This window comes from Sardina pilchardus, chromosome 24 (genome assembly GCF_963854185.1).
Source record: "Sardina pilchardus chromosome 24, fSarPil1.1, whole genome shotgun sequence".
In the NCBI taxonomy this organism is placed as follows: Eukaryota; Metazoa; Chordata; class Actinopteri; order Clupeiformes; family Clupeidae; genus Sardina; species Sardina pilchardus.
This window is the reverse complement of record NC_085017.1, coordinates 3,992,136-4,002,135: the sequence shown is the minus strand read 5'-3', so window position 1 is coordinate 4,002,135 and position 10,000 is coordinate 3,992,136. Positions and strand designations below refer to the sequence as shown.

Here is a 10,000-nt window from a genome sequence, read left to right as displayed (position 1 = left end):
TGTTTGTGCTCACTACTCACTGCTCAGGGTGTGTGTGTGTGTGTGTGTATGTGTGCTCCCTACTCACTGTGTTTTTACTGCTCCGTGTGTGTGTGTGTGTGTGTGTGTGTGTGTGTGTGTGTGTGTGTGTGTGTGTGTGTGTGTGTTCACTATCAACGGATGGGTCAAATGCAGAGGCAGAACCTCCCTCAGGGTGAATAATAGTATCTATCTCTCTGTTTGACTTGTTGTATTGTATTGTGTAAAGCACTGGATGGGTTCAGCTGTTACAGATATGAATAAACTCACCTTTACTTCCCTCTCTTCTCCCTCTCTCCCCCTTTCCCTCTGCTGTTCTCCCTGTCTTTCCTTCTCTTTACACTCTCTCTCTCTCTCTCTCTCTCTCTCTCTCTCTCTCTCTCTCTCTCTCTTCTCCCCGTCTCTCAGGTATATCCGTTCGGAGAGGTCCATCATCTTGGTGAACTTCTGCCTCTCCATTCTCGCCTCCAACATGCTAATTCTGGTAGGACAGTCCCAGACACTCAGCAAGGTACGTACAAACACACATGTGTGTGTCTTTGTGTGTGTGTGTGTGTGTGGGGGGGGGGGGGGGTCATTTGTGAGTCTATTACTGTTTTTCATAATCGCTAAAACTAATTAAAAAACTACTAGGCTAAACTTGATTCTCTGAACCAAATGCTCAGTTGTTTGAACCCATTTATTGAATCAATCACTCTTTTGTCAAAACCATAAACAGTTTTCACCTAGTGGAGCACAATTTGCAGATCAATTTGAGTGTTTCTGCAAAATACATCCTACTTCAATGAAGCTCAATTTGCACTGCGCTGCATAATGCTGGGAAAAAGTTAACTCAAAGAAAGCACAGAAGTCATGAGGTTAACACGACTCAAAATGAATCACACTTATTTGAAATGATGTGATGCAACCAATATGAGCTAGTTCAGAGTTCAGTGTTGCTGAACATTGCAGCTTCATATCAAGTGACTAGAGAGCACATTGTAGGAATGTACTATAGATCTTTTCCAGTAGCTTGTCCCATACTTTATTATTTTTCCTGAATTTACAGTAGTTAAACTGTTGAATTTATGAAATGTGGAGTTATGAAATATGTTTTGCTTTATTTGTTGTAAATCATGATAATTTCTCCTGGAACTATATTCCCTACCCAGATCTCACTGTTTTCAGTGTCTGTATGTGGTATATAATGGCTGCTCAGTAGTCTTTTTATTTGGTCTGCTTTGCGAGTAACTGGAAGAAATTGCTTGGTTTTCAGCACAGGTAAAAATGTTTTGAGGCGATAGTTCAGTTCTGCAAGAAATGTCAGGGGTTTTTTGATTGTAGTTTGAGATTGGGGGTTTGTGTTTACAGTTTTAATAAAAGCGGAGATGGTTTCAAAAAATGTGTTTTTGAAATAGTGAAAAACGGTGAAAGCATCTAGATCTACAGAAGTGTTTTGTGTACACAGCTGGCCATGGCTAAAGTCATGAAGTTACCATAGCAACCAAAACACCCTTGGACTTACTGCGCATGTAATTCCCGTACCTGTTCCTCATCGAACAGGCTGTTTTGCAGTTAATTATTTTCATTCTGCCTGAAAATGGAAAAGTTACGGCTACAGTTAGTGCTCCCACACTGACTCAGTTGTTCAGTAGAGTGAAGTGGGGATAAGATCATTTGCTGTTTCATTCGTGCTGTAGCGTCAGGCTTTTTTTCTGCTATTCTGCGCTCACACAGACGCTGGGCTCGATGCATAAACACTCAAACTCTACGGGAAGTACAGGAAACCAGAGAACCTGTTACATGACTGACGCACTACCCCAAACAACAACAACATGTTGCACTTAAAGCTTTTCAGAGTAACCCATTATTTCATTATTGTTATTAACTCTGCCAAGGAAGTTATGTTTTTATCGGGGTTTGTTTGTCTGGTAACACTTTACTTGACGGGTTCATTCATAACACATTCATAACAGCTGTCATGAACTGCACATGAAGCATTCATGACTGATTCATGAAACGTGACTCAACATTCATACCAACACTTTCATGAATGTGGAAGACAAAATGACGAAAACTTGTCAAAATATAAGTCCAACAATCTAGTAATCCATATACAGGGTATTATGAATCCTCTCCAGCGTTTGTAAACATCTCATGAATATTTTATGAAGTCTACTTCAAATGTCACTTTACTATACAAGTTGTGAAGTATTCATCATACTGGGAAGTGAACTAGGCTACTGACCATTTGTGGACCTCTGAATGGTTGGACATTCCTGTTTTATATATCTATTTAAAGACAATATTGCATTCTTCAGAGGTTACTATCATAAAATAAACAAACAGACAAACTAAATTCTCCTGGACACTGGACTTCCCCGTTGACTAAGATGTGACATGATCAGGTTGGCTAAAACAAAAAAGACAGCAATGCTCCTTTGCGATTGTTGGACTTTTATTTTGACAAGTTTTTGACGTTTTATCTTCCACATTCATGAAAGGGTTGGTATGAATGTTGAGTCATGCTTCATGAAACAGTCATGAATGGTTCATGTGCAGTTCATGACAGCTGTTATGAATGTGTTATGAACGAACCTGTCAAGTAAAGTGTTACCGTTTGTCTCTTTGTTTGTCTGTTTGTTCGCAAGATAGCTCAAAAAGTTATGGATGGATTTTGATGACATTTTGGGAGTGATCCATAGCACCGTCTAGATTCAAGAGAGGGTTATGGTATCGCTTGTCGCTGGAGTGCTTTTCTAGTTATATTATTAGTTATTTTATGTTATTTTTATATTATATTGGTTAGGTTGCTGTTTGTTTTATTTAATCCCTCCCTGTGATGATCAGTGGCCCCATCTTACCGTCTTCACTCTCAGCCCCTAGTCCACCTGTCTGTCCCCTGGTTAGGCCTGTCCAGTAGAGTCTCCACCTGTCTGTCCCCTGGTTAGGCCTGTCCAGTAGAGTCTCCACCTGTCTGTCCCCTGGTGAGGCCTGTCCAGTAGAGTCTCCACCTGTCTGTCCCCTGGTTAGGCCTGTCCAGTAGAGTCTCCACCTGTCTGTCCCCTGGTCAGGCCTGTCCAGTGACGTCTCAGCCCTGTCACTGGTCCACACCACTGAGACAGGCGCCAGCGGCTAAAGCGAGGCAGCAGTGCCATCTAAATCATGCCCCGATGCCCACGTCACTGTGGCAGGCAGAGCTGCTGCTCGGCGCACGCCATTGAGGAGTTGGCAGCGAATGCCAACCTAAATCTCAGGCAGGCTAGCGGGACGGAGGCCACTTGTGCCAACCAATGAAAGGTTGGCAGCGGTGCCACCTAAATCTCGCCCTGATGCCCACATCAGGTGACAAGTAGAGCCGGTCCGTGTCCACCAGTGAAGACTTGGCAGCGATGACATCTAAATCTCGCCCCTATGCCCACATCAGGTGGCTGGCAGAGCCAGTCCGTGCCCACAAGTGAGGAGTTGACAGCGATGCCATGTTAACCTCGCCCCAATGCCCATATCAGGTGCCAGGCTAGCAGGACGGAATCCACTTGTACCCCTTGAAGAGTTGGCACTGCTCCGCTACACGGACACAGAGGACAGTATGAGGCGGCAGTGCCATCTCAATCGCGCCCCAATGCCCACATCAGGGGCACACAAGCTGGCAGGCCAGAGAGAGGGGTCGGATAGGGTGGCATCAGAGTGGGTGGCGTCAGAAGTGGGTCAGGTGTGCTGGCAAGGCCCAGGTGAGGAGCAGCATCTCAGAGACCAGAGAACTGGGGCTTAGTGTCCTGCTGCTGTCCAGTGACCACACACACACACACACACACACACACACACACACACACACACACACACACACACACACACACAGGTTTTAGGCGCTTGAGTAACAGACCTGTCAATTCTCCTTCCTCCTCCTCCTGCTCCTTCTATGCCTCCTCTTCCTCCTTTTCCACCTGATTCCATTTGATCTTTCTCCTGCCTCATCTCTCTCTTGAATCATGTGTCTTCTCCTTGCTCTGCTTTCTCCTCCTCTCCTCTTCTCCTCTTCTCCTCCTCTCCTCATCATCTTTCTTCTCTGTGTGCATCTCTCCTCCTCTCCTCCTCATCTCTCTCCTCCTCTCTGTTGCCATGGCTCTTGTTACCCTCATCTATTTGTTTTCATCTTTTCATTTTTGCTTTCTCTGCCTTTTCTCTCCTCCTTTATTGCTGCCCTGCTCTTTTTTCCTGTCCTTTCACCTCCCTCTCTTTTTCATCTCCTTTTCTCTCCCCATTTCTCCCTCTTCATCACTCTTTTCTCAATCTTTTGCTTTCTCGGTCTCCATCTCTCTTTCTCTTGCATTCGTATCCTGGTCTATCTATCGTCCATCTTCTGCTTTATGTCTTCCCCCTGTACTGCCCTCTTCCTCTGTTTCTCCTCCCTCTCTCCTCACTCTCCTCTTCCTCTATGCCTCTCTCCCTCCTTCCTCTCTCTCTCCCTCCTTCCTCTCTATCTCTCCCTCTCTCCTCCATCTCTCTCTCTCATCCCTCTCCCTTTCTCTCCTCCCTCTCTCCTCTCCTCCCTCTCGCTCTCATCTTCCTCTCTCCTTCTCTCATACCTCCCTCCCTCTCTCTCTTCTCTTCCTCTCTCTCTCCTCTCCTCCTCCTCCTCTCTCTGTCCAAATGCACTGCTGGTGACTCACCTGTGTGCAGTGTGCGTATCTGCTGTTCCAGTCTGTTGGAGTGTGACCATCAGTCCATAGGTGGCCCTCCACTGAGCCGCCTCCTGTGTGTGGGATCTCAGTGCTGCGAAAGCTGGAAAGCTGAGATGGCCGGGGGGGGGGCAGGAAGGACTGGGGGGGGGGAAGCTGAGAGAGAGGGGCAGAAAGGACTGAGAGGGGAGGAGAGGATGCAAGGCGGGGGATGGGAGGGGGGGCAACAGTAAGAACAGAGAAGCCTATCCTTTCCTTTTCTTCTCTCTCTTTCTCTCTCTCTCTCTCTCTCTCAACACGCCTCATGCTTTTACACCTTTGGTTTTCTTTTTCCGTCCCCCGGTCTTCCTTCACACCCGCTATGGTAAGATGGGACCTTTTAGCACCTGCAGCTGAGGCTGACGATTTCTCTCATTCTCACTTCTCCTAGTCACTCTTTCGCTCCTTTCTTCTCCCCCACTGCTATTCTGAATCCCTCGCTTCCCTCTCACACAGTTACTCTTTCGCTCCTCTCCTCCTCCCACTGCTGTTATGAATCCCTTGCTACTCTCTCTCTCTCGCGGGTCAACTTTGAATTGATGTATTTATTTGATTTATTTTCCATCCTTCATCTATCTCTGTACTCTCAGTTTGGGATTCGGATGATCTGGTTTGATCTGGTCTCTATTCATCTTGCTTTCTCTCTCTCTCTCTCTCTCTCTCTCTCTCTCTGTGAGTGGCCTTAGTGACCTGCTCGTCCTCCACAGTGATGCTTTTCATTTCATTTATTTATTTGGAATGAGAAAACACATTAATCAAAAAAATAAATAAATAAGTAAAATATGTAAATATGTCAGCGTTACCCGGCCAGCTAATTTTCAACTGAAGTCCTTTGGCAGGATTTTGTAATAACCATTAATTGGCAAAGCAAAACATGAAAATCCAATAAAGACAAGTCAGTGGAAATCTCTCTTTCTCTCTCTTTCTCTTTCTCTTTCACTCTCTCTCTCTCTCTCTCTCTCTCTCTCTCTCTCTGATGTTGTGAATGATTTCCACTTTACCGTTCTTGTTCTGGGTTCTGGGTTTGAAAGGTGGTAACAGTCAACAGTCAACAGGTGACTGTTGCCACCTGTTGACTGTTGACTGTTACCACCTTTCAAATTGACTCTACATGATCTATATATTATGTGATATGTGAAGATCTTATATTTCCACAGTGTAATAAAAACTATTAATATCCCCCCCCCCCCTCTCTCTCTCTCTCTCTGTAGGGACTGTGCACTATGACAGCTGCCTTTCTGCACTTCTTCTTCCTGGCGTCGTTCTGCTGGGTGCTGACGGAGGCGTGGCAATCCTACCTGGCCGTCATCGGCAAGATGAGGAGTCGCCTCATACGCAAGCGTTTCCTGTGCCTGGGCTGGGGTAGGTGTTGCTCACACACACACGCACACACACACACACACACACACACGCACGATTACACACTTACACACACACACACACACACACACACACACACACAAGCACACACACGCACACACACACACACATATATACTCATGCTCAGGCATTCACATATAGACACAAAGCACAGGTCAATGATGGACAAGCCTTTATTGATTGAATGCAGTTTGTCCTCATGCAACGTTAGCACTGATTGCCATCCCTGTGGAGACAGAGACAGACAGATGACATGTCACACACTATTCTGAGACCCATCTCCCAGAAAAGCAACCAAAGCAACCAACCAACATGCAATTACCTGGGTGTCCTTTTTCTGGCATCCCGCCCACCTTCCCCTGCCTACCTGGACCCAGTCATTTCCACCTGCAGTCTGCTAAGCCGTGCGTGAGTGTGTTGTGAGTCGATAATGGATGCTGTAATCGCCTGGAGAGGAAACGCTTCTGGAGAGGATCTATTTCAGATGTGAAGTCAAGCAGCAGAGAGACGGAAATATGGGCAGTAGAACTGCAGCCAGCTCTGGCCAGCTGGAGTGTGTGTGTGTGTGTGTAGGCTTCATCTGTCACAACAAATACAAAGTGCACCTGGACAATCCAAGACCTGGTGTTTTTCAGGACTCAGGTCAAGAATACACCTGACCAGGACCCAGGCAATCCCTCAGGCAGAGAAAAATGCACAGTTGCAAACACACACACACACACACACACACACAAACAAACACACTCAAGTGTGTATACACAGATCCAGGTGGACACGTGACCCAGGTCAAACACAGACAGAGAGAGACACATGCTTACACACTCACACACTTTTACAAACACTTAGGGCCCACGCCAAACACAAAGACAGAGATGCATGCTTACAAACACACACACACACACAGATCCAGGCCAAACACAGTGAGAGAGACACATGCTTACACATACACACAGACACACGGGACCTAGACGGGCCCGGGACCATCTCTGCTCTTGACTCAGCAGTCGTCAGCATCCCTTCCTGCCTGGCAGGACAACCTTGAGTCTCTCTCCCTCTCTCCCTCTCTCCTCTCCTCTCTCCTTTCTCCTCTCCTCTCTCCTCTGTCCTCTCCCTCTCTCCTCTCCTCTCTCCTTTCTCCTCTCCTTTTTCCTCTCCCTCTCTCCTCTCTCCTCTCTGCTCTCCCTGACTCCTTTCTCCTCTCCCTCTCTCCTCTCCCTCTCCCTCTCCCTCTCCCCTCTCCCCTCTCCCTCTCTCCTCTCCCTCTCCTTTCTCCTCTCCCTCTCTCCTCTCCTCTCCTCTCCACCCTGTACAAAATGACAGGCTGGCGACGGGCCGCATCAATGGAGCTCAATAGCCCTGCGTGCGGCGTAGCACATGTTAGCAATGTGCGCTACGGGGATAAGAGCGATGTGGGATAGCATCTGACTCTTCAGCATAGAGGGAGAGAGATCTGGAGATAGCCAAGCAATTACAAAAGCCCTGTGCCCGCACACACACACACACACACACACACACAGGGGGGGAGTGGGGGTGGGCCTTATCGATTGACCTATCAGATCCATTAATTCAGAGATGCCCTCGGCTGATAACGCGACGGGATTGGCTAAGAGTGTTCTACAGAGCATCTCAGGGTGAGATAGATGTACAATCAGCAGGACCTGACTGAAATGCTCAACATCACTCACGCACACACACACACACACACACACACACACACACACCCCTCTTGAGATTAAAAGCACAGGACACCTGACACACAGCCGGTTCACAGCCGCTGCTTTGGAATGCTCTCGTTTCCTCTCCTCTCCTCTTCAGCTCTGTGACGGCATGGTGCCGTAATTATGTCTCAATTTGCGGAATTAATCAGTTCGTTGTTAATTACATGAATATTTCAAATGCAGAGTAATTAAGGGATGGCATTTCCTCACATACAGTGGTGAGGGATAATTGATAGGCCTAATTAAAACATAACTACTTCACACACACACATACATTTACATACATATGCTTATGGACACACACACACACACACACACACACACACACACACACACACACACATACAAAGAAACAAACAAACTGGGAAGGTCATTGTTTCTGCATCTGGAATTTAGTCAACTAAGGCTAACACAACGAACCGATTAACTTAATGAATGAAATAAAGCCGGTTCAAAAGAACACAACAAAACGGCATTTTTCTGTGAACCCCCCTGCTCATTGCAGCACCATTCATTACAGAGAAGAGCTCATTAGCACATCACAGTGGCATATCCATAGCAGTGGAGAGCCAGAGGCCTGTAAGCCAGGAGCCATGATGCTGTCTGCTCTATTGGTGCAGTGGAGAGCTGGAGGCCTGTAAGCCAGGAGCCATGATGCTGTCTGCTCTATTGGTGCAGTGGGCTGTGGTGGGTGGGGCCACTAGGAGACAACAGCTGAGATACGGTCACATCAGGACCAGATCAGGACGAGATCAGTGTTAGTTCCAGATCAGGACTAGATCAGTGTTAGTTAGTTCCAGATCAGGACTAGATCAGTGTTAGTTAGTTCCATATCAGGACTATATCAGTGTTAGTTCCAGATCAGAACTACATCAGTGTTAGTTCCAGATCAGGACTACATCAGTGTTAGTTAGATCCATATCAGGACTACATAAGTGTTAGTTAGTTCCATATCAGGACTATATAAGTGTTAGTTAGTTCCATATCAGGACTACATCAGTGTTAGTTAGTTCCATATCAGGACTAGATCAGTGTTAGTTAGTTCCAGATCAAGACTAAAGTGGCATTCTATAATGATATCTATAACTATAACGATAAAAGTGTCCACACTGACCAACGATAACCAGAGTCTCTCCTTGTGTTAGTGAATGAGATGACTAAAATATGATGGGTTCTGATTGGCTGTTAGCATTTTATCGTTCTCAAAATCGCCCTGAAAGTACCGTTTGTCTTGTCATCATCGTTATAGTTTATGTGTGAAGGTCGTCACTCATATTAACAAGAGCAATATTTGTTTATAGATATTGTTATAGTTATTGTGGGTTTTGTGAACGGCCCGTAATTCCGGATTAAATCAGGTCCAGATCAGAGCCAGGTTGGTTACTGACACACCAGGTGCATTCTGGGCAGCAGTGCAGATAGTGAATGCGGACGCTGAATGCCCTGCGTCTGGCCACACCACAAGCAGTGTGTGAATCTAGCCCTAAAATGGACTATGGGCACCCTGGCACAACATGGTGCAGGATTGTGCCCACAGACTGACTATGGTAGCAATGTATCAAGCTTCAGGCAAGTCAGGGGTTGCCTCTGTGGCAAACAGTGTATCTGACATGCCTGAGTGCAGAGAGAAGTGAGTGTGTGTGTGCATGTGTGCGTGTGGTTGTGTGTGTGTGTGTGTGTGTGTGTGTGTGTGTGTGTGTGTGTGTGTGTGTGTGTGTGTCCATGGAAGAACTCTGGGAAGGGAAACGAACATGGTATTAACATCACCTGCAGGCAGTCACGCACACACACACACACACACACATTAAGTATATTTTAATCCATGTTCACCTCCAGAAAGGCAGACACGGGGCTTGGGTTCTGTTGCCAAAGGGAGAGGTTAAAAAGGGAACGATCTACAGAGAGAGAAAGAGAGAGAGCGAAGGACAGAGAGCAAGAAGTGAGAGAGAGAGAGAGAGAGTTGGACCTGTGTGCGCTGTGCAGTCATCCTGGAAAGGGCACCATGGCAGAATGCTCACTCATGTGTGAGCTCTTCCACCTCTCCCCTCCCCTATTCTTCTCTTTCTCTTTCCCTCTGTTCTTCTTTCTATCCTTCTCTTTATCCTCCGCCCCTCTTCCCCTCTCCTCCCCTCTTTCCCTCCTCCTCTCCTCCCAGTCTCTCTCTCTTCCTCTCCTCCCCTCTTTCCC

General features: G+C 46.7%; 1 protein-coding gene across 1 annotated transcript in view; it reads left to right on the top strand.

Annotated features, from left to right (window-relative positions):
• adgrb2 (adhesion G protein-coupled receptor B2) overlaps positions 1-10,000 on the top strand; it is a gene marked incomplete at its 3' end in the record, with an annotated part of 151,720 nt that overhangs the window by 105,401 nt on the left and 36,319 nt on the right. Inside the window, 2 exon segments of the mRNA XM_062530091.1 lie at positions 427-529; positions 5,927-6,077. Of these exon segments, the coding sequence (XP_062386075.1) occupies positions 427-529; positions 5,927-6,077 (254 nt within the window).